The 25958-nt window shown below is 40.5% G+C and overlaps 1 protein-coding gene across 1 annotated transcript in view; it reads left to right on the top strand.

The window, feature by feature from the left end:
• ALG14 (ALG14 UDP-N-acetylglucosaminyltransferase subunit) overlaps nucleotides 1-25958 on the top strand; it is a 102012-nt gene that overhangs the window by 17185 nt on the left and 58869 nt on the right. The window contains exon 3 of the mRNA XM_030327162.1: nucleotides 19554-19685. Within this exon, the coding sequence (XP_030183022.1) occupies nucleotides 19554-19685 (132 nt within the window). The remainder of the gene's footprint in view (nucleotides 1-19553; nucleotides 19686-25958) is intronic.

The raw sequence follows: 25958 nt of genomic DNA, 5'->3' as shown, positions 1-25958 counted from the left end.
GAAATTAGTGGAAGACTAAGAACTGAGCCCCAGGGTACTCTAACTTTCAAATATAGGAAGCTGTTATTATCATGCAAGTATCAGCTCTCAGTTTCTTGTTCCTTTGTGGCCTCTCCCCCCAAACACAGGACAGGGGTCCTCAGAGCCCAACCCAGGGTCACTGGCATAGTTATATCTTCCTCCCAGGCCTCTGTGTCAAAGGCTGCCTCTCCTTTCTCATTTTTTTCTTATGTCTGGCAAGTAGGGATTTCCCTTCTTTCTATTTCAGATAAAACCATATTTTGTTACATTTATTATAGCATTTTAATCTGCTTACAGAAGGAGGGTTTTCAGGTTAGTTTATATTGCCATCTTGCCAGAACCAAAGCCACATTAATTTTCTAATCAAAGTTGGAGTTTTATTGCGTTCTCTGTGTTGATGTCTGCTCTGGGCTGTTTGTATAAATAGCAACCCCCGCTCACCCAATTTGCTTTTTTTTTTTTTTTTTTTTTCTGATATAACTGTACCAACTGCAATTTCCTAGCTACAGATAATATTCTTGTGGTTAAAGACTTTGACTCTCCCTTTATAGTTTGATTTTCAGCCTTTTTAAGTGAAGCAGAAAATCTGCACCATTTGAAAGCATTAATAGTAATTGCACTCTGTGCCTGGGCAAGGTGTCTCATTCACATCGCTCAGAGCTCTTTAGGAATAAAAGTGCATCGATTCACACTTGGTTCTGGTGAGAAGCCAAAGCCCACATTTGCAACACAAGACTGCTCTTCCAAAAACAGATAGACCTTCCTTCTCAGAAATCAGGAGATACAGATTACCAGTTGTTAATCATACAGCAAATTTTTAAGCTAAATTTTAAATTAATGTAATTTTGATAATGAAATGGTAGGGATGACCTATTTTTGTTGCAGAAACTTCATTCAAATTTCTCCTGATTCCTTTGATTGAGTGTAATTTTTAAAATGGTATTTAAAATCTTAAGGCGTGCAATTCACTGTATTTATAATTACACAGGAGTAAAGAGAAATAATTACTTGTGGTGTACTTTTTAACTCCACTCGTAGCTTATGTTTCTCTGCATGGTTGGCATTTAAAGAGAAACAGGGTTTCCTTGGGAGAAACATCTCAATCCTACTGGAATGACGCAACTGAGATTAGAAAGATGAGCAAAAGCTAAGCCAAAATAAACAAACAAACAAACAAACAAGGAAACAAATGTTTAGCTGTGAAATGACTTCTATGAAAAAAATATCTCAAAAAGCCTTCTAAAGGAAATGTAATTTCCACTGGGATTAGTTCTAAAGTAAAGTGTAGCTAAAGTAATATCTTTCAGAAAGATTGGATGGTAACTTTCCCAAGTAGAACCAATTACTAGAGCTGTGTTATATGAAGGGAGGTGAAAAATCAAACCAGAGCTTTCCTCCTGGAGAGCAACAGTGTCCCCACACTGGCCTTTGTTTCACCAGGGACGCCCACCCCTGCGAGATGTGGAAGGAAACAAGGCTCAGGGCATTGCACGGTGGATTTTGGTTCATCCTTCCGTTTGCTTCTGTGTCTGAGCCTTATCTGTTAACTGCCTTTCTTGACAACCATTACTCAGAGCAACTTCTATTAGAGCATGAGTTAGCCCTTTTAGATCATATCATTAAAGAAAAAAGCTCAGCAACACTTGAATAAAACATTTTCAAAACTACATGTAAAAATTACAGAGTAGGCATTTTTCTTACATAAAATAACAGAAGGTGCTGAAAACTGATTTGAAGCCAGCTTTACTTTGGGGTTATTTAACAAGATTTCCCACTGCTCTATAAATAAGCTTATACTGTTTTACCAAGAAAGATTATTTGTTCATTTATTCAAAAAATATTAAATGAGTGCCCATTCTGTATAAGACACTATACTTATGTGTATATTTCAGCAAATCCTTATTAAATTTGCCCCACAATCAACCGAGGCAGGATTGTAAGTGATTATTTTCTGTTTCTTTACTCTTTTCTCTCCAAATTTTCTTTCCTATAGTTTTATTTATTTTTTAATGTTTATTTAGTTTTGAGACAGAGAGAAGGGGGAGACAGTGCGAGCAGGGGAGGGTCAGAGAGAGAGGGAGACACACAATCCACAATCTGATGTAGGCTCCAGGCTCTGAGCTGTCACCACAGAGCCTGATGCAGGGCTCGAGCTCACCAATGGCGAGATAATGACCTAAGCTGAAGTCGGATGCTTAACCCACTGAGCCACCCAGGCACCACCCCCCCCCCATTTTTTAATTTCTTAATTTAAAAACTTTGGACGGTAAAGAACTTCTTTACTTAACTTTATGTAAAATAAAAAGTAGGAGCTCCCTGTTCCTGCCCCAGTCCCACTCTCTAGAAATAAACACTGCAAGCTCGAGTTATACCTGCTGGTATGACTTTTTCTCTCTTGTACATTTACTATAAGAAAATACTATGAATTACATGTACACATACACACATAGCTACATAAATGGGTTGGGGGCAGGGGATGGCTAGTTCATAAATCAAACCTATCTATTGTTTTCAGTGTTTTTGCATTTAACTCTATACCTTGATGGCTGTCCATGTTGGTACATATAGGTCTACCTTACACTTTTTAATGATTGCATAGTGGTTTGTGGTATTGATGTACCATTTCCCTGTTGCAGTTTTCAGCAGTTTTCAATTTTTCATTGAATACTGCAGTAAACATTTTTGTACTTACACACACACACACACACACACACGCAAGTATTCTTTTAACTTTCCAAATTGTCTTTAGTATGTAAACGTGGGTTTCTATAATATTCTAAATGTGGGTTTTACCTTGATTAGGGAAAAAGTTAACAAAAAAGCCTGAATTAAGTAACTTGCTGACGTTGAAGGGCACGTCAACCCTTTTGCACTTCGCATTCTGCTAGGTTGTTGATTGAACTCTTGTTTTAGAGTAAATTAATAAACTTATTAAAGAGTATAAATATCATGTGGGGCAAAGACAAATAGATATCCCAAACAGTTGTTGTTCTGGTCACTAAGTAAAACCTGTTATGCCCTCTATTCATATCCAGAGATGTTAAATATGACAGGAATAAATACAGAAACAGGTTTCTGATGTTTAATCTTTTACAAAGATGTTCACTTTTCCAGGTCCCTTGGTTGGCTCAGTAGGTACAGCATGCGACTCTTGATCTCAGAGTTGTGGGTTTGAGCCCCAATTTGGGTGTAGAGATTACTTAAAATAAAATCTTTTTTTTTTAAGGAAAGATTTTCAGTTTTACAAAATTCATAATGCAATAGTAGTCAGAATTCTAATGTTTTCCTTCTTTTTTTAAACTTTGTTTATTCAACAATAAATATTTGCTTTCCATTGACCAGGCATTATTATAGGCAGTTGGGATACACCCATGAACAAAACATACCAAAAAAATTCCTGCCATCATGGAGCTTACTGAACGTGAGCTGGATCAGAAAGACAGTAACACTGGACATAGTAAATAAAAAAATCTTAAAGCTTGTTAGAAGGCGGTCAGTGCTGTGGGAAGATTGCACAGGGGTAGTGGGATTGGGAATTCTGACAGGGAAGAAAAAAACTGCAGTTGCTTGTAGGTCCTTAAAGAAGATGGGGATACCTGGGGAAAAAAGGGTTTTGGGCAGAAGGGATAGTCTCTGGAAAAGCCATAGAGTGGGGCATTCCTGGATGCTGGGGAAACAGCAGAGAATCCTGGTAGCTGGAGGGGAGTCAGAGGAGGGAGGCTCTAGAGAGGAGATGGGAGGGGTTGGTGCTGGGGCCAGATGATATAGGGCCTCATCAGCCACTGTAAGGACTCCCTGTCTTACTTTGAGGGAAATGGGGAGCGGTTTTAAACAGATCACTCTGTACAGATAGACTAAGGGCAAAGGATGAAAGCAAGGAGACCACTGAGGAGGCGGTTGAATCAGTGCACAAAAGACGTGGTGTGGCTTGCACCGAAAGGGGTAGGAATGGGGGAAATGGTTGGACTCTGGATATTTTTTTAAAAATAGAGTTAATAGAATTTCCTGACAGATTGGATATGAAGAAAAGAGAGAAATGTGAAGAAAAGAGAGAAATCAAGCAGAACTACCAAGCTTTGGGTCTGAGCAATTTTAAGAATGAAGTTGTCATCGCTGATCTGGGGAACTCTGTAGGTGGAGCATCCCTGTGTGTCAGTGTCTTTGTAAACAACATTTCGCACCACCTAGAAGAGTCAACAGCCTCTGCCTTGAAGAACTTACAGGCACCCTGGGAGTCAGAGGGACTGCACAGGCCCTCCCTGCAGTGATTCAAAACCATTTCCTGAGTCCTGCGCCCTTGCGCTCTGTCCCTTTTTTTCTCTTTCCTCTCCCTCTCTCCCAACTGAAAACGTCCTTCAGGCTTTAGAAATGGTCCCCGAGAGCCCTTCCAGGTGTTGAAAGACTTGCATCGTTGTACTGTGCGGCCTCCTCAGCCGTGTCGCTGTTATCCCCTCCTGCTCCCACCAGGTGGCAGTGCACCGCTGAACATGGACTGGTGGCACCCTGCATCACAGCTCCATGGAGGCCCGAGGGCCGATCTTCAGAATGGCTGCCAGAGGGGACATTTCTAGTATGTGTTACAGACTAATCCGTGTGGGGAGGGTGACAAGAAGTGGTCTCATTTCTTATTTAGAAACATAGATCCTTGCTAAGGATAATTTTCCTCTCCTGACTTGAGAAGGCTTTATATGGCTTGAGAGCAGTCTTTCCATCTGGAGAGTATTTTTATTTAAAGATTTGATTCACCAAGCACCTTGCTGAGGCTGCAGTACTGGCATTTGTGTAATAGGCTCTTCTTTGTTTGAGATGGGCAGAACAGCTTCTAGAAGTTGCGGCTTCCCCAAGGTAAAATCCTTCTTGAAAATCGAAAGTGGATGTTGGTTGATTAGCTTCTATGTGCAAAATTTGGACCAAGTTTTACAAAGAACTCAAATAAGGAAAGGAAGTGCCCTTTTGCCTCAAGAAATGTTTTGTGCAGTTGGAGAGGCGTAAGCACAAATACTGGCAACCTTCAGAATTAATTAACAAGTGAAGTGTCATTGGGTAGTGCTAGTTAATTAATCAAAGTACCCATGGGCAGTGCTACCTCTGGAGGCCGGAGTACAAATTGGGGCTGAAACGAGGCCTCTTGGTTGAAATCTGCCTATAGACCAGGTAGACCCTCTACCCTATCATGGTAGAAAACCCAATATTTACCCCTGGAGAGGTTGAACTAAAAAGGTTTTGGCTCTGGGAACACCCAGCCATATTTTGGATAGACACTGCCCTGTGAACAGAAGATGTAAGGAGAGTGAACAGCTAACTACTCCTTGTCCCCCCAATATGCACCCCTTAGATCTCCTTTCCAATAAGCTCCCAGAATGCTACATTTATTTCCCCCAGGCACAAGATTGAAGATTAGCTTTCAGAAAACTGATTTGCTCAGGAGAATAGAAGTATAGATTCTGATATTTAGGATTTCCCCCAGTGAAATGGCTATTTCACTATGACTATTTTTATCTTCCCCTTGACAACCCTACCCAGGGCATAGAGCTTCGAGTCTGCCTTTTAATGCCTCATTCTTTAGTATGAACCAGGGTTTCCAAGCCTCAACACTATTGACATTTGAGGTCAGGTAAATTGTGTGAGGAGGCATTGTGGGATGTTAATTAAGCAGCATCTCTGGCCTCAACCACTAGATGCCAGTAGAATCCCTGTCTTCCTAGCCCCTCACCACCACCCCCACCCCTGCCCCCGCCAGTCTTGAAGACTAGACCTTGCTTGAATGTCCCTGGGGGAGAAATCCACCCCCATCCTGAGAATCACTGGCGTGAACCGACATCCACAGTTACAGACATTGGAGGGAAGTCTCAACATAAGAAAAAGCAAAACTATTTGAGGAAGCAACTTTGAAAAAAGGAATCAGAGGAAAGGGCAAATCATGAGCCAGGGCATAGGGGAAGGGCTTAAAGAAAACAGTATCTTCGGGGAAATGAAAGGACATTGTGTCTTTAAATAAAGAATGATATCCATTTTTTAAAAAAACCTCATATAGCTAGAAAGATCCTTGCCTATTAAAATTTTGATGTAGGAATAAAAAAATGAAAATATTGGAAGATCATGTTGAAGAATTCTGGTATAAAGCGGAACAAAAAGATAAAACCAACAGAGAAAAGATAATAAAATTAGATAATCAAACTGGATGTTGGAAGGCTACTATCCAGAAAGAACAATAACACAGGCAGGTGTCATTAAAAAAAAAAAAAATCACCCAAGAAAAATGCCTACAACTAAAGGAAGTGACCTTCAAACTAAAGGAATATCCCCAGCCCAGTAAAACTATAGTCACAGAAGATATATCATCATGCAATTTCAGAACTAAAGATAAAATTTCCAAAAAGCGAAGGAAAATGAGTCACATTTGGAGTCCAAGTGGCATTCAGAATAATGATTAGAGCAATCCTCACACCAGTTCCCATACAACGTTTCATAGAGGATGTGCTCCACCAAAACAAGGAGGACCTAAGAAGGAGGAAGCCTGTGGTCCTAGAATCTAGGTTCCAGCCCAGAAGAGAAATGAAGGAAATTTTCAGGATGGCAGTGAAGGGAGTTTCCATATGAAGACCACCACATACAGCAGGCCTAGAGAACAACTGGTTGGGAGTTGGAAGTTGAGCAGGGGGACAGAGAACTCCAGAAAGGAAGCTTCCAAGAAGCCAGTAATGATGATGAATTACCTCAGGTGTCTGACCAAACTGAGAGTCTCATAGGAAACTTCAAAACCGTGTGTGTGTGCACGCATGCATACATACAAATATATGTGTATGTGTGTGTGTGTGTGTATACATATATTTATTTATATAGCTTTGATTAAAAAAAAAAAAAGTAAGTGCTTTGAATACAGGGGAAGGAGAGATCTCAGGGCTAGGAAATTGGAAAACACAGGACACATTCGGACAAATGGTGGGTGTGTTTTTGAACCATGACAGGAGATTGGGAAAGAAGTTGGTGAAATTAAAAGATAAAAAATTATTTCAGTTTTAGAAACCTGAGGTCATCTTAGAATGCTTTCAGTTACAGAAAGGATTTAAGTGACCCAATATTTTTTTTAAGTTTGTGCAGAGGGTAGAGGGATCATCTATTGTTTGTGAATAATGGCTGATGTTTGCTTTTGTCTTTGAACATTTGTCTGTATTTTCTAAGTTACAATTAGAAAACAATTAAAGTTATGTTTTGAAACAAACTAAGAAGTGGTAAAAGCACCTGTGGAAATAGTAATCTATGCATAGGAAATATTTATTTTCTAAATAACCCAAACACATACCATAAGGACCAGTCTTTTGGGACGGGTATACTTGTATCTTGGAAACACATTAGTTTTCTGCTACTTTAATAAATAGAAATATTTTGTTCTGTATCTTTTATTCTACGTATGTGTATAACTCAGTGGCAATTTGGTGGTTGCAGGATTTATCAAGCATGGCCTCTGAAATTAACATGGCGTGCTTCCATTCAACAACACCTACTATTTTCCACAAGGTGGGGTGCTAACTTCACAGAGTGGGCTGAAGTTGGCTATAACTTACTGAAACTTCCAAATCTAATGCATCTGCTCATTCTCTTTCACAATTCCCAAGCAATCCTGAAAGAAATACTTTTGTAAATTATATAGTTGCAATCGTGGGTTTCATTTCAGTTTGTGAATTCTGTTAAACTCGTGGTATTCATTTTTAGAGTGTGATTAATCTATATAAACACTTTTCCTCTTTAGAGTGCATCTTGACTGCATTCAATTATAGGTATAAAGAATACGTCTAATTTGGTGAAGGCCATTATAAATGAGTGAAATACCAAAATAAAATGTTGGTAGTTTATTGCAAACAGAGATCCTGATGTGGCTGTTTCAGTGAATAGATGAGTATTTTCAAAATGCTGTTATCAGGTAGATGTATACATGGTTCTGAAGTATTTTAAATAGCTGAGTCTCTTAAATTCTTTCCTAAATCTTAATTATCCCATTCTCCATCTCTACAACAAAGGCAAGTCAGGTTAAACTTTCTCTGCATCAGATTCTGAATTGATGGAATTGAAGAAACTATGAATAACATTGCAGTTGTTCGACTTTCTGATCATGTGTCCAGAATGCCTGTGCCAGTTTAATATATGTGGGGTTCTTACAATATGCAGAGCCAGTAGCAGTGTAGAATACAGTGCTGCTACTTCTCCATTTTGAAGTGAATTAGAGACATTCTAATAACCGATGTTTACATGTAAACATTTACATAAAGCATTTTTTTTAATGTATACTTATATTATGGTCCCGAGCATACAATAATTTGTCATCGTTGTTGTCATAAAATCAGGATGTGGCCTCTTTCCCTTTGTCCTTCCTTTTGCATAAACGAAGGTTCTTTCGTGCCTTTTAGCCATTAGGCACCAGGAAATAATTATGGAGCTGGTAGTTAGAATCATGCCAGGCATAACATAATTCCAAGCCACGCAACTAATGAGGTTGACTATTGTACTTTCAGTTTCAGGATTGACCAAAGGGCAGATCATGGTCGGGAAGTGAAAGTGATGAGTGCAGAGGCATGTCTACTTGTCTGTCAAGGACCTGATAGATGCTCAGTTCATGGCAGCTGATGAGGAAGTGCCACCGAGTGACCTGTGGGTGGAGGAGCCATGGGTTCCAGACTGGGTCCTGCTGATAACCAGGGGAGGTAGCTTCTCCAGACCTCATTCTCTTACTGCGAAGTAGAGGCCTGGACGAGATCAGGGGGTCCTCAGAAAGCCTCCGTGATTCCCACAACTGGCTCTCAAGCCTGACTTACGAAAGACAAATGAGGCTGCTGCTCCAGGTAGGGCCCTCTGGTGCCTGCCTAGAACCTGCATCTCTGAGCGCTCCCTTTTCCTGGATTCCTAGGTTATCTTATTCTGTGTACCTGCCAGGTCAACCCATTGCCCCATTTTAGGTACAAACCCATCTGCCCCATTTCAACGTAAAAATTATCTGTAATATCTTCTAACACTGATATATTTTATACTTACTGTTTTACTGACTCATAAAATTATGCTGAAAACCAGACCATAATGAATAATGATATGCTCTCAGCCTGTTTCCCCTTTCACCATGCATCCCACCTAAAAACCTGAGAGTCACCCCAAACTCTCCAGCCTCCCTAAGTCCCTCCTTCCCACCATTGGCCCTCTCCATTCCTTCACCTCAGTGCTGCAAGTATCCTTTAGGCCTTGGACATCGTTCTCCTGATATATTTCAGGGATCTGCTTCTGGGGGAGCCCCACCCCTTCTGCCAGAGTGGTGGTTCCTGAATGCAGATGTGGTCACATTACTCTCATCATCCTCCAAGGATTCCTCATTGCCTTTAGCTTCATGTACATGCTCCTCAGCATGGCTTTGAAGGCCCTGCCTCCCTAGCTCCATTTTCTGCTGTTCTCTCCTGTGCTCCTTGTATACCAAACAGTTCCCCCCAAATTTCATGCAATTCCATGTGTCACTGCTCTGAACATGTCTGGAAGACCCTTTTTCCCCCTCTGCTATGCCTGGTAAATTTCACATCCTGCCAAGAAGTGAGATCAAGTATCTCTTCCGTAAAGCCTGATTTAGCTTCTCAAAGTATAGTGCATCATTTCTTACTTGGTGCTAACATTATATTTAATACTTGTATCTCCTTTTGTATTACACTCTTTGATTGCAATTGCTCGTTTTTCTGTGTTGCTCTGCTACTCTCTACTGAATTCCTTATGAATGCCTTCCTCACCCATGTGTTTCCAGCCCCGTTCCTGTCACCTGGTAGGTATTTAATGAATGAAATGAAAAACACAGCACTGCAATTCAGTGTTCATCTATGATATTGATATATTTTCTTTTGTAAAAAAGGGAAATAGTCTTACATTTATTTATTTATTATTTATTTATTTATTTATTTTAAATGTTTATTTATTTTTTAGAGAGAAACAGAGTGTGAGCAGGGGAGGGGCAGAGAGCAAGGGAGACACAGAATCTGAAGCAGGTTCCAGGCTCTGAGCTGTTAGCACAGAGCCCAATGCGGGGCTTGAACTCATGAACTGTGAGATCGGATGAATCATGAGCCGATGATGAATCATGAATCATGAGCCAAAGTTGGATGCTTAACTGACTGAGCCACCCAGGCGCCCCCCCCCCCTTTTTTTAAATTTTTTAAACATTCATATCGTTTTAAAGCTAAAAGGAAGGGTGTTTAAGTTGCAAGTGACATAAAACTAAACTCAAAACTGGCTTGAACACTAAGGGGAATTTGTTTACTTGCAAAGGGGAAAAATTCAGTCTTATTTCTGGGTGAGACTTGGTCCAGGTGCCCAGCAATTTCACTAGCAATGGTCAATGTCTGTCTGCTCTATCTTCTGCAGCGTCACCTCCATCATGCTCCCCACAGTGCTGGCTCCAGCAGCTATGCTCTCCCCTCAGGGTGGCAAAACCCAGTAGTACCTCCTGGCTTTCTATCTTTGCACTAGCCTGTGCAGGGAAAAAGGTCTCTTACAACGTGTAGAAGATAGAGAGGAAACTTCTTTTTCCCAGAAACTCCAGCAAAGTCCTAATGTCTCCAGTGTCATGGTCTTCAGCTGGGTTATAGCCCTGTCTTTCAGCCAGTCATTGTGGCCAGGCATGAGGGTTATTCCCATGTTGCTTAAGCCATTCCAGGCCTCCTCATGGTACTAGAGGTTTGGAAGTGAAGGAGACAGGGGCTAACATCCCACCAAAACTGTGCCTGAGAGTGTGAGAGGAGTGAGTTACCCAAAAGAAAATTGGTTATTGTTGGCAAAAGAAGGGGGCAGTAAGAGGCTGAGAAGAGGACAACTAATATTCATTACAAAGGACATTAAAAATTTGAGTGGCCAGAGTCCCATAATTGTTGTAAGAACAAATGACTTTTTTTATTTCCCTGCTGCCCTGACCTCCAGGAGTGGAATGCTTCTAAAGGTGAAGTGAGGAGTGGCTTGAAAGCCATGGGACAAGCAGGGAGCATCAGCCTTGCTTGTCTTTGACAAGTTCGACTTGAGGGCCAGTTGTAGAATCATGGTGGCTAGTTGAGGATCCTGATCTTGCAAGGCCTCCTTGTGAAAGACTGAGGTCTAGAGAAGTTGACTTACCCAAGGTGACAGAACTGGTTATCAGCAAGACCCAGTCTGGGACCCTTGGCCCCTTCGCTCCTTCATCAGCTACCATGAAGTGAGCACCTACCAAGTACTTAAAGGACATGCACATAAGGACATTTTTGTGTGTATAGTGAATTATGGTCATCTTGATTTCAGAATGATAGAACCATCCAACATAGTTTTCTTTTAGTATGTACATTATACTTTGCATTGTTAAGAAAAATTTATAAAAGAAAGCTGAAACCCTTTTTGGTTGAATGAAATTTTACCGTTTTAGTTTTGTCTTGTTTCCAAGATTCTGCAATAGTGTGGCATTCATTAAATAATAAACATATTGTACATTTCAGTGTGTGGTAACAGCAGAGAATGACTTCATAGACCACTTAATCTGCTCTGTTGTGGTTTATGATGCCATCTGGATTCCTTGGTGGAATTATTTCCATCTAAATCACTATAAACTTCTATTTAGGTTGTCACAGATCTAAAGCCAGATATGTTTGTGGGTTTTAGCAGTGATGTAATTCTGGAAGATACTTTGAAAGTTACAAGTTGTCATATACTATTAGCATTTAACTCAGTGTTTCACATAATTTCAGACAAACTAGAGACTGAGGAAAAAAAAATCCATTTCTCTACTTTATTATTATTTTTTTTAGTAAACATTCTCCCTTTCTTGGCTGTCTTGCCACTCTATGTCTAGTTAGGCGTCAGTCAAGCTTGTGTAGGAAACACTGGGAGGCTCTGTGGGTATACATACAGTACTATAGCACATGGCCTCTGCCCCTTCTTAATTAGGACGTTTAGATAGATGGATGAAAAGGAGGTTTCACTAACTAGTATGTGTCTTTTTCTAAGATATGGTGCAGAGAGAATAAGGGAGAGAGAGAATCTCACTTCTTTGTCTTTTATATTACTGCCAGTTGCGTGAAAGAGACCGAATCATGTTGCAAGAAATGCACACACTGCAGGATATACACATAGAACTGCACAGAAAGAAAGGACTCAGGGGGTGCCTGGGTCAGTTAAGCATCCGATTCTGGATTTTGGCTCAGGTCATGATCTAGCAGTTTGTGAGATCACGCCCCACACTGGGCTCTGAGCCTGACAGTGCTTAAAGACTGTTTGGGATTCTCTCTCTCCATCTCTGTCTGCCCCTCCCCTGCTCACGTTCTCTCTCTGTCTCTCTCTCTCTCAAAATAAATAAACATTAAAAAAAAAAAAAAAAAAAAGGACTCAAGTAGAATATACTTTCTATGTAACCCAGTTGGCTACCAGGCAGGAGCAATAGCAAAACAACAGGACTTGCTAAGTTTCAACAAAAACTCTGAGGATTTCTGAGTCCCTGTATTTTTACTCTGTTTTGTTTGTTTGTTTGTTTGTTTGTTTTCTTGGGGGTTTTTTGTTTGTTTTTACCAAAAAGGCTTGGAGGCCGGGAAGGACACCTTGGTAACAGTGGTAGTTGGGGCTGGTATGCCAAACCTACAGCACAGAACAGGGTATGAAGGAGAAGGTGACCAGAGGCCGCAGGGAGCTCAGTCCCCACAGAGCCAGGGAAGCAGGCAAACTCTGTGGGTTGGAGGCTGTAGATATAGAGGGTAGGTGAGTTGAAGAACAGAGAAGGAAAAGAAAATGGGTCAGAATGGGTAGCTGGCTATATATAGAAGCAACAGAAGGCAGGGAACACGGCTCCATGGGAAGTTGGTTCAGCTCATTATGTATTCCTCAGAACTGAGGTGCAGAGATCAAAGAAGGGCCTTTAGAAGGGTGAGTCAGGAGCATATTTCAGGGCACATGGAAGACCTGTTCTACCACTTGCTGGTGGTGTCACCTTGGGAGATTTCAGATTTCTCATCCGTGAAGTGGAGAGGTTGGATTAGTTGGTCTCTTACAATCCTGAGATGTTACAAGGTAAAGAGTCAGCATCCTATCCAACCTAGACCACAGACTGGACTTCTAGAAACTATAGTGACAGTCATTTATCTGTTCAGCAGGTATTGACTGAGCACCCATGATGTATGAAACACCGTTCTGCACAGTGGGGTTACAGCAGTGAGCAAGATGAAATCCTTTCCTCTCATGGAGCTTGTGTTCTGAAGAGAGAGGTAGACACCAGTCAAACACACAAACAAACAAGTTAATTGGAAGTATGAGTAATTGCTGTGAAGATGGCAAAATAAGACAGTGTGGTGGAGGGTGACCGTGTATCGGGGGAGGGGCACGTGAGGAGCCTGCCTCCTCTCTGAGGAGGTAATGTTCAAGCAAGACCTGGATTGATCCAATCTAGGGAGCACGGTAGACCACTCAGAATGAACCGAAAAGGCCCTCAGGAAGGAATGTATTTGACGTATTCACACAACAAGAAAGAAGGCTGATGTGGTTGGTGAGTGAACAAGGAACCATTAGAGAGATAAGGCAGCCCAGGTTACACAGGACCTCAGAGACAGTTGTCAGAAATTTGGATTTTATCCCAAGTGCATTGGTAAGCCTTTGGAGGGTTTTAAGCAGGAGAATGAAAGGAAAGATCTGCTATACATTATAATCTCTGGTGATTCTGTAGAGAATAAAGTGTAGGGGAGCCAGAGGAGAGTTAGAGATGAGTTGAGAGGTTATTGTAGTCATGGTGAGAGATGGTCATAGTTTGGACCAAGAATAGCAGGGATGTTGGGAATAAGTAGCTAGATATGGAATGTGTGTAGAGGTTTTAGAAGAAGGAGCCACAGGAGCAGGTGCCCCACCCTCCGTCCCTGCCAACGCCAATGTATATTTTCATGATCTTCATATATAACCAGGAAATTTATTTATGATAGATTCTGCTGTTCCTTTGTCGATTCCTGGCTTGGGAATGCGGAATAGCATGTTTTGGTGGCAAATATGATAGTACTTTTGAGTCATTATAGAAAAGCCTAGTGAATAGAGGAACACTAAAGTTTGCATTTCATGGCCCCAGTGGAATGGATTCAGAGCCAGTTTAACATCCCACAGTGTCTTTCAAAGGAATTACTTTTCTTGGGTCCAGGATCCAGGGAAGACTGACCTTGCTTGGGTTGTGTGGCCTCTCCTAAACTAAATATTGGGTCTAGAGGTGAGGGGTAGGGGTGGTAAAATGATGGATGAGGCTTCCTTTGTGTCCTGCATCCCATTAGTAGGACATAAAAGAGGGTCAGGGACATTTCCCTCAAGGCAAAGGTACAGACTAACAAAAATAGTTATGTCTGTGAGGATGCCTTCATTTGGATTTCTCCAGATGCCCCAATCCCTGAGAATGTCTGGCCAAAGGTCATAGCCAGGCCTGAACTGTTGCTCTCTGAAACTCCATCCCATTCTTTTGTCTTCAAAGGAACTTTTGTTAAAACCAAAATACAATCTTTCTATTAATAATTTTTCCTTGTTGATTTCTTCATGTATTTGATTATTTTATATGTAAAAAAAAAAAAACAAAACAAAAAACCTCTCAAGATTTTTCCATGGCCTGACCCTTAGTATTTCCTTTAGGCAATATGGGACATCAAATACCCTAGCACCAGTTTCTGTGTGTCAAGCATAGTTAATCTGAGAGCCCTGTTCTTACCAAAATGGCCCAGGTTCCCATCCACTTCAATACACACCCGTGTAGAAGGTATAATACCAAAACTGAAGGCATAGAATTTTCCAAGTAGTGTCAGGTGCAGAATGGGTTGCTGTTCTTGTCTAGCCTAACAGGCTCCCTTCCCTTATATGCTCAGACCTCAAAGCTTTGGGGACACTCTTCTCTCATGGATCTGTTTTCTAGGGAGAGGACCCACAAAGGTTGAGACATTTCTTGAGGCCCTTGTGAGTGGTCAGTTTCATAGAGAGCAGTCTAGGCTCTCTACCTGGGACACATTGTTAAGGAAGAGGGCATTGGTCTTTGGTTCATTCTCATTCTCCCTCCTGTTTCCCCAAGCCCTTAGAACTTGGTGCCTCCTGGCTCTGGCTCTTTATAAACTTCCAGTCCCCCGCTTTGCTCAGGTTTTTTTCTCTAGCCCCAAGAATTCCATTCATTTTAATCTGTTTACTGAGTGGCCCCTACAAATAAGGCCCTAAAGGTGCACTCTGAAATCACTGTCTTTGTGCCCTTTTATATCGTCTGTCTAAATATACCTCAGCTAGGTGACAAGAAGATTGGATTAATATCTACTAACATGCAATAAATAACATTGAATCACTCATTCAATAAATACTGAGCATCAACTGTAAACCAGGTACTCTTCACAAGTGCTGAGATTGCAGTGATTAAATTTCCTGGCATCCTCAAGTAAGTTATATTCTAATGGGGCAGACAGGTAGTAAATAAATAAGTATATCGTATGCCAGTAGAGTGGCATGGGTGACTCATTTGGTTAAGCACCTGACTCTTGATTTTGGCTCAGGTCATGATCTCATGGTTCATGAGATGGAGCCCTCTGTCAGGCTCCATGCTGATAGTGGAGCCTGCTTAAGATTCTCTCTCCTCCTCCCTGCCTCTGTCTCTCTCTCTCTCTCTCTCTCTCAAAAAAAAAAGCTCAAAATACAAAAACAAAAACGTAGAGCAAGCCTGTCCATGGGGGAAGGAAGAGTACGGGTACACATGGGGTGGGGGGTATCTTAGAAAGGTTAGTCGGGAAGGTGTGTCTAAGGAGAACTGACCTGCTGTAGTGGGGGAATGGGTGGTGAGAGACTTGGATTTAGAGAGAAATCTTTTGGGTAGGATTTCCAATTATCTGAACTTCTTATCAAAAAAATGATAATGTAGGCAAGATTTGGATGGGATCTGGAGCTGGAGGGCCTCTCCAGTATAGAGCTGTGGACTCTGTGGACTGTCCTGTCCCTGCCAGTCAGGGTCATGGTTCTGATCCCTTGTCTAGCTCCTCATCACTGCCCTTCCCCGAGTTCATCATCACCTGACTCTTTTCCTGTTTATCTCACTGACAGAACTTTCAGCTTGGCTTTCTTCCCAGCTACCACTTACACTCTTATCCTTAATGGTAATGCAGATTCTCCCATCATGTTGCCTCCTGCTGTTCTGAATAAATTTCTTTCCCTGTGACTTGGAAGAACCTACTCATTGTCCTGCCCTGTGGATCACTACATAGTTTATCATTTCAACTGGGACATTTCTGAGAGCAGAAGAGGCACTGTTAATAATTATACTGGGACTCTCCTCTGCAAACTGGGTGATTGGCCACTGTAGGTGTGTGATCATTGGCCCAGTTAGCTCCAGCCACAAGTGGAACTGGGACTCCACTCCCCAGCCTGGCATCTGATCTGGAGGGTGAGGTCAAGCTTCTTGCATGCACCTCCAGAAGCAGAGGCCATCATGCTGGTCACTAGCCTTGTTTTTCACCTCAGGCCTGTTTTCCAGTTTCCGTCTTGGAAGTCCCTCAGTCTCCACCCCAGAACATCCCACTACTAGTTTCTGTTCCTCCTCTGAGAATGGACAAGACTTCCTAAACCCATCTTCTCTGCTTCTTCAAGCTGCTTCCTGGGATGAGATGTAGTCTCTTTTTCCATGTCCTAGTCTGAGACTGCCGTCTTCAGACCCAGACAGACGCCCTTGAAAAACCCCTCCCTACCAGGCCTGTGTGTTTGCCCCTCTGGAGCGCAGATGGAATCTGAGGAGTTGGGCTGCTAGAGCCTTAGTCAAACTGCTTCCAGCCCCTCAAGACACTAAAAATATCCAGAAATATTGCACATTGCTTCTTTACAAAGTTATATGCTTGCAGCTTTAAGAGATTCAAGGGACATTATAAACACCCATGCATTTTTGAAGAAATTTTTATTGATACGGAGATCAGGCCTCAAAACTGGGAAGTAACATCCAAAAAACCTTTAGAATGAGACCCTACTGGGTTATTTTTGCCGTAATAATAGCAATGACATCTTATTGGATTCACATGTGTTTTGCAGTACAAGTTCCACAATCCCATATCTAAATTACCAAAAAGTTCTGAAAACTGGGGGATGGAGGGGATCTGAAGTTTGTCGCACCTTTGGCAGCAAAACCTGATTTGAATTGGCCTAAGGCTTATAGTCTTTATTTATCTTTGTTAGTGTGAATATTCATGTTTTGCTGCAGAGATATTAATATGTTTGGTTACTTCCCCCAAACTTCCAAGGATGCCCCATATTACCTGTTAAAAATACTTCTGACCCAAAAGTTTTCTGATGAGGGATTTTGGCTCATAGTACTGTTTTGCCAGTTATGTGTTTTCCAATTAATAATCATAAATTAGGCAAGCACAGATCTCAAAGAAAACACCTCACAGGTTTGTCCCCACTTGGTTATTTACTGCTCCCTGTTTGCTCTGTAGTTTGGGAACTATTCGGTATTATTTTCTAGTTCAACGTTTAGTACTTTAATCCTTTGGAAGGAAAAACAATGTTGGTTTAATAAATGATGAATAAATAGAAATAGTGAATAATATATTGAATCCAGATCTCTCCTTCTCCACTGGTGTAACATGAAAGGAGGAGGAAATAGTCTTTACAGTCACGTGTGAAACAAAGTAGTCACATGTGCAGTACATTTGCATTTTCTGCAGTATATATAAGAACTATACTCATGCCTTCCTGGAGAATGAGGAAGGCTCATACTGGAGGCTCAACAAAAGCCTCCAGACACAATTTCATATCTTTTTCTAAACACACAATCTCAGGACCAATAATTGTATGTCTTCCACTAGTTTAGGAAAAGCCTTTTCTATTTTCTCAAGGAGTATATTGTACCTCTAAGCCAATAGGGAGATGGGGAGAAGAGTGTATTAAATACTTAGTCCTTTACTGTCTGACTTAACCTGTGTGGTAGCCAAGCTCCAAGAAACCCCCAGGGTTTCAAGCCCCCTGTGTAGTCTCTTTCATATTAAATAGGGTTGACCTTTGTAACCAGTAGGACTTTGTGCAAATGACAAAAGTGTGACTTCTGAGGTTAGGTCATGAAAGACATTGTGGTGTCTGCCTTTCCCTCTCTCGAATCACTTGCTTTTGGGAAGCTAGTTGCTGTGTAATGAGAATACCCAAGTAGCCCTATGGAAAAGTCCATGTAGCAAAGAAGTAAGATCTTCTGCTAAAAACCAGCACTAAATTGCCAGCCATGTGAGTGAGCCACCTTAGAAGTGGATCCTCCAGCCCCAGTCAAGCCGTCAGATGACTGCAGCCCCAGCCAACAACTTGACTTCAATTTCATGAGAGATTCCAAACCATAATAACCCTGCTAAACCGCTTCTGGATTCCTGACCCCCCAGAAAGTTAGAAACAAAAATATTTGTTGTTTCAAGCTACTGGGTTTGGAGGTAATCTGTTACATAGCAAAAGATAACAAGTATACCAAGAACTTTGATTCAAGGAGAAATGTTCATTTCTTTTATTATGAAAGTAACAGTACATGCTTGTTGCAAATTTTAAGTGTGGACATACATGACCTGGAAAATAAAAATATCCCCTCTTTGCAGTTTATGGTGAATAGTTCCAGATTTTCTCTGAGCAGATACTAATATGTGTACATCTGTGTATACCAACACACATGTGTTGTGATTTGTTAATACACCCTGGACCGTATTAAACATACTGTCCTGCCACTTGCATATTCTTTTTAACAATTTAGCTTGGCACATCTTCCATGTAAGCTCATATAAATCTGTCATTTGTTAATTTATCTTCATATATTTTGTTGTGTGAACATCTCCATTTCCTATTGGAGGATATTTGGGCTGTCTCTGATTTCCACAAATACAATGCATGATACAGTGAATAAGCATGTAGGTGAATCTGTGGGATATATTTCTGGAAACAGAAATGTGGATCAAAAGTAGACACACTTAAAATTCTGATAGATATTTTTGGATTGCCCTCACAAAAAGCTGTAAGCAAAAGTTGTACCAGGGAATGTAAGTGTCTATTTCCCAGCACCCTCAAAAAACACTGGGTAACCATGGTCTTTGACAATTGGGTAAGTAAAAAATGATTTATTGCCTTCTTTTATGTTTAATTATTAACCATCTTTTTGTGTTTATTGGCTGTTTGAGTTTCTTCTGTTTGGGGTTCTCTGTCCATCTCCTTTGGCCATCTTGGTATTAGATTATTTGCCTTACATGTTGGTTTGTAAGAACAATTTGTGTATCAGCATGTTAACCTCTTTGCCTAAAACATATTTTGTAGAAAATTTATCCCAACTTATTGTCAACACCAACTTTAACATTTTTAATCATATTTAGGAACTTTTCTGTCATAACCTGATGATGTATGTCATATAAAGCATGGAAAGGGCTTTGTAACTTAATTTACAAGTAGTTAGAATGAAAATTTTAAATAAAGCATGACCTGTGTCTACAAGCATTAACTGTTGCTGTGTTTACCATGGTTATCAATGGCCCGGTTGACTTGGATTGTTACTATTTTCCTTCTAGTTTCCCGAATACTTTATTCACCGCATTCCCAGAAGCCGTGAGGTTCAGCAGTCCTGGCTGTCCACAGTGCTCACCACTTTGTACTCTATGTGGCTCTCCTTTCCACTGACTCACCGAGTGAAGCCAGATTTGGTATGTATGACCATCACTAAGGAGAGGGACAGTCAGTCTCCTGTGGGTCTTTCATTAGTAATGGAACATAGTGTTTTCTTACACAGCTACCCTTTATCAGTATACCAGATTCTATACTGGACCTTTTTATGATCATATGCTAAAATTTATCATGCAATGCACTTTGCTGAAAGAGGTGAGAAATTTGTCTTCCCTTTCTAGCTGTAACTTAAACTCTAAATTTGCCCTCTTCTCCCCTCTCCTCTTGTGATAAGCCCTAACAGAGCAGTGTCTTTAACCAATTTGTCTTCCTACTCACCTATGGTTCCTGAGCCAACATCATGTGCTTATCAGCCAGAGGAGAGCCAATTTTTTATTCCTTTTCAGTACTCTTCTTGTTTTTTGTCAAGACTGTGTTATCAGATATGGAATGCAGTGGGCAGAATGTTACACACACCCAAGTTTTTATAGGAGAATAATACAGAAAATAGAAACCTAAAAACATAATTACTGCACTGTGTTCAAGTTTACTTTCCTTATCATCTTAAGTTCTCTGTGGTCTTTAGGATGAAGTTCTGTTATTAAATTCTAAATGCATTTTAGTAGACCATGGAGAGTGGTGGATATGTTATCATAGGAGTGTACACAGTTCTTAAATAACACTTTCTTTCCTATTTTAAGACCGAATCCATTCAGCAGCATATCCTGAAAGGAAGCTCTTCACTTGCCCTCCACATACACAAGTTCTGGTCTAGTGGGTATTATTCTCATGAGTAGTTGGAACAGAAATGTGTAGCTTGACTTTGAACTATCTCTGAGTTTGGTCATTGCCTTTCATCAGCTGAACTGCGGTTCAAGTCCCTTCTTTGGATGAGAATTTTAAAATCTGAATTTTCTGCATGAGTATTTAGATTGTTTTTAAAAGATACAGTTTACAAACAGTGAGATGCACAGATCTTGTGTATAGTCTGACTGTGTCCGTCTCAAGATAGAGGACATCTCTGTCACCCCAGAAAGTTTTCTCCTGCTTCTTCCCAGTCATTCCCTGGCCCTGAGCAACCACTTTCTGATTTTTGTCACCATAGATTACTTTTGCTTATATTTATTTTTAAATTTTAGACAAAGTGAGTTTATTTCACAGTCTCCAGCCACATTTTCAGTGTGTAGAATTTAGATATTTCCCTAAAAATCATTACTGCCCAGAAAAGTTTATTTATTTCTAAAATTCAAAAGGCAGAATGGAAGGGAGAAAAGGTCTTGATATTTTAAGCAGGAAATCTGGTGTTTATATTTACTAGATCACTAGAGGCATGGCCACCATCACTGGCAGCAGCTAGCTTGAGTGTGGTTTAGGACTCCAAAGGGTTAAGGCTCAGAAGGAAGTAGTGACATGATGGATGATGGCTGTCATAGACACAGAGGAGCTCTGGTGACTGCCTGGCCTGGCATTTGATACCCTTGTAGTGGGAAGAGTAACCCGTGGGGCATTAGGACACTTGGTCCCAGGCCACTTTGGCTTTCATTTCATTTTCGTCAGTTCCCTTCTGGGCCTCATTCTTTACCTTAAAATGAAAGAATATATTAGATATCCTCTCAGTTTCCTTCTGACTTAGTCTAAAATTTTATGAATGCTATAAATTTGCTTGTAAAAGAATGGAAGGAAAAAACTATTATGACGTTTCTAAAGGAATAAGAGTGAAAAGGGGTTGGGGGATGTGAAGTACTTATTTCCATTCTTAGCTGAGTTAGTGAAAATCATTTCAAACCTGAGCGTTACCCGATCAGCTGTTCCCATACAGTTGGCTTCACAAAATGAATTTGCACTTAATGTATTTCCCTTCACTTTACAGAGAAAAGTTAAGGGTCAAGAGGCCTTTTTTACAACATGCAGATCTCTCTGCATTCATCCTTGACTTTCTTATGACTTTTGTCACAAAGCACTATTCCTTTTTTACTTCTTTAAAAAAAAAAAAGTGAAAGAAAAACCCACTCTTAGAAGGGATAGCAGCATCATACCTTAAATCACTGGAGTTGCCTGAACGGCCAGGTACCTGTCTCCTCTACTTTAACTGTGTGCACCTGAGTGTACTGCTCCATTCAACTGTCTCTGTACCTCACTTTGCCATCTATAAAATATAAACACAGACACTTCCCTGTTGTTCCAGAATGACTGTTGAATAATAGAACATTTTAATGTTTTTTAAATGGAAATTCCGTCTGGAACATAATAGGTAATGTTTATTGAGCACTTATATATGCCAGATGTGGCACTAAGCGATTGCCATACAAGATAGGTGGTACTGTTATTCTCGTTTAATGGCTGAGGAAACTGAGGCAGTAAGCCACAGGAGGTTATATGGCACCTTTATATTAAAAATCTGGGTCAAGGAGCATCAATAACAGCAAAAATGAGATTTCATCAAATGAACTGAGATCTCTGGTCCTTTCAGTCACTTATTCTTTTCTGTTTATCTTTGTTATCTTGGAAGCAGCAAATAGAGTTAGCCAAATTTGGAATGCTGTATTATATGTTTGATTTGTAGATGAGTCTATCCCGAAAGTGGTAATTTTTAAAAGTATGCAGCAAGTGCCTGCTGTGTGCTACTTTTCCAGTTGGTTATCTAATAGACATCTGAAACTTTCTTAGTCCAGAATAGTAGATATTTCCTCTTCTTTCCCTGTTTTAGTAAATTTGCTCGAGTCAGATCCCCAGGAGACATCTTTGATTCTTCTTTCTCACACCCTACTTCCCGTGTTCAGTAGCAAGTCCTGCCAGCCATGTCTTTGAAATTTATCACCCATCTGTCTATTTCAGTCCATCTTGACTGCCTCCATGCCGTCCGCCCCCCCACCCCACTGCATAGTCTCCTAACTTGTCTGCCTGTGGAAGGAAGTTCATGATCCCCCACAATTTTTCTTTACCATTTAACAACCAATGTAATTTTTTTAATGTAAACTAGATTCTGTTACTTCATGCTTAAAATCCTCCAGTGGTGCTCTTAGAATAGAGTTTAAACTTAGGATAGCTTGCATGCTCCAGCCCTGACCTGCTTCTTTGACCTTTTCTCCTCTCTTTCCTTAGTTTACTATGTGCCAGCCACACCTGCCTTTTTTTTTTTTAAACAAACCCAACTGATTCCTATCTCAGAGCCTTTGTACTTGCTGTTCCCTGTACTTGGGACTCTTTACTCCTGACCTAAACATGACTGGCTCCATTTTGTTCTGAGCTCAAGTATCATCTCCTACAAAGGCCTGACTACTAGTACTTCTCCTTATTCCTCTGTCGCATTGTTATGCTTTTTTGTCTTCATAGTATTAGTCCCAATAAAAATTATCCTTTTTATTATCCTTTATTGTCATTCCATAAGAAACTGTGACTGCCTTGTCCACTGTTGGAAAACGATACCCGGCCCATGGTAGCCTCTCAGTACATATCTTTGATAAATGTTCCACTCACTGTGCTAGTTACTGAGGGTGCAAACATGAGTGAGACATGGGCCCTGGCCTCAAAAAGGTTACACTCTAATGGAGGAGACAAATGGGAAAATAATTATAATTCAATATACCAAGTTCCTTAATGGTAGCAAGTAAAAATTGCCATGGGAATATATCAGTGGTTGGTTCATTCACAAATATTTGTTGAGGACCTACTCTGTGCCAGGATTTATACTGTGTGCAAGAGATTATAAAAGTTAGCACAGTAGAGCAGTCTTGCCTATAGCTAGATGGTTGTAGTGTGATACATCCTCTCTGGGAAGTAGGGTAAGGCTTCCGAGTAGAGATGACATTTAAGCAAAGGTGGGTAAGAGAGAATACAAAACTGTCATTTTAAGAAGAGTCAAGATTAGGGGCACTTGGGTGGCTCAGTCAGTTAAGCAGTCCAACTTTGGCTCAGGTCACGATTTCATGGTTTGTGAGTTCGAGCCCTGCATCAGGCTCGCTGCTGTCAGCACAGAGCCCACTTTGGATCCTCTGTCCCCTTCCTCTCTGTATCTCCCCTGCTCTCTCTCTCTCTGTCTCAAAAATAAATTAAAAAAAAAGAGTGAAGATTAATAAGTCAGCTAGGTAAGAGAGTCACATAATGTACATAAAGTCGAAATCTTTAGACTAAACCTTTATTAATTGAAATTTTACATATAATATTTTATTGTTATTAGAAATTATTAGGACCTGGGACTTAACTCAGTACAAGTAAGAAGTAGTCATTTTTAAAAGGCTAAATATCATAGGTACTTTTAAGATGGTATATTGGGCTTTTTTCTTTAAAATCCCCACAAACAGGGACGCCTGGGTGGCTTAGTCAGCTAAGCATCCAACTCTTGGTTTTGGCTCAGGTCATAATCTCATGGTTTGTGAGTTTATGCCCCATGTTGGGCTCCATGCTGACAGTGCAAAGCCTGCTTGGGATTCTCTTCCCCCTCTCTCTGCTTCTCTCCTCTTTGTGCTCAATTGCTCACTCTCTCTCTCAAAATAAATAAACTTAAAAAAATTTAAAATCCCCACAGACTTTTTTCATTGAAACCTAATAGTTAAAGGAAATAACCACTTAACCATTTTATTGATTATCATTTTGATTCATCAGAATGGATCCACCTAAAAGTCATATTTTTAAAATCTTTTAGAAAAATAACATTGAGCTATTCTGATTTGTCTGGCACTCTTCTAAGTACTTTACATACATTAACTCACTTAATTTTCCTAACAGTCTTCTCACATAATACTCATTATATTCATTCCATAGATGAGGAGCCCAAAGTCCAGAGAGGTGTAAGTAACCAAGGTCGCAAAACTAGTCAGTGTAACTTAACTCTAGTTCTCTTTATAAATGTATCGGATTCTGCCAGAATTAGCTAACTTGCTCAATTCAAAACTAGTATTTTATTTTTAACATCTGTATTGCAGTAGGCACTGAAAGGGGTTACTAGAATAGAGCCTATGTCCTTGAGAAGCTTTTATTTAGTTAGCTTCAAGAAAAATAGAGTAAAGAAATGATAGGTAGACATGCAATAGAGAGTAATTCTGTTGGAAAAAAATGAAATCAGAAATTGTTCTTCCACTTCTGCAGCAACAGCTTGTTCTGCTACTCAAGATTCTTTTTAAAAAGCATTTGAACACATCATTTTTTTAGCTTTTTAAAAAATTTGAAACAATATCACAAGAAGTTGCAGAAATAATACATAGATGTTCCTATATTCTTCACCCAGCTTTCCTTAAAGGTGACATCATATATAACTGTAGTACAGTGTCAAAGCCAGAAGATTTATATTAGTATGATACTGTACTGTTAACCAGACTACAGACCTTACTCAGTTTTCACTGTTTTTCTATATGTATTCGTGTGCAGTTGTATATGTGCATATGTATAGTTCTATGCTATTTTATTCGTGTAGTTGTGTAACCACCACGAAAATCAAGATACAAAACTGTTCCATCACTGCAAAGGAGCTTCCCTGTGCTCCCCCCATCCCTGTCTCCTGGCAGCCACTAATTAGTTTTACCTCTATACAGTTTGTCATTTCAAAATGTTCTGGAGAATGTTAAGATGTCAGAAGTGTAGGGCAACCCTAAGCTTGCCTCCTGCCTCAAGCACAGCTAGAGAAATATCAAATCATTCTGAACACTCAAGAAATCGATCAGATGTCTTGGAGAACAAAGCTGCACATCTACAAGCAGAAAAAATGACCCGTGGAAGGGAGGAAATGCTGAGAGTTGATTTGGGGAGAAAAGAGCCACGATTGCAGCAGTGGGGAAGGAGCCCTGATCACAGAGAGAGGAGCGAGAGAGAACAAGAGAGAAAGAGTGGGAAAAAAAGGGTGAAAACATTCACAGGGGACTGCACAAAAAAAATTTTCCCCAAAACCATTGACTGGAAAAAGGAGAGGATTTCTTTTTTTTTTTCTTTTTTTTTTTTTTATAATATGTGAAATTTATTGTCAAATTGGTTTCCATACAACACCCAGTGCTCATCCCAAAAGATGCCCTCTTCAATACCCATCACCTATCCTCCTCTCCCTCCCACCCCCCATCAACCCTCAGTTTGTTCTCAGTTTTTAAGAGTCTCTTATGCTTTGTCTCAAGGAGAGGATTTCAATACTGCTAGTTTTTTATAAACAGCAGAGTGCAGTGTCTGAAGTTTTGGAGGTCAAGAGCATTACCAGGATTGCGCATGGCTGTGCTTAGTGGGGGACGAGGGAGGAGCCCCAGGAGTGGGCAGTGCAGTCTGAGGATTCCCTGTGGTTCACGGGGAGAAGTGGTTCCCCTGCTTGAAGAGCATTTGGTAGAGGTGATACAGCA

The sequence above is a fragment of the Lynx canadensis genome, chromosome C1 (genome assembly GCF_007474595.2).
Source record: "Lynx canadensis isolate LIC74 chromosome C1, mLynCan4.pri.v2, whole genome shotgun sequence".
In the NCBI taxonomy this organism is placed as follows: Eukaryota; Metazoa; Chordata; class Mammalia; order Carnivora; family Felidae; genus Lynx; species Lynx canadensis.
Note: the sequence above shows the minus strand (reverse complement) of the source record. Positions and strands in the feature narration are given on the sequence as shown.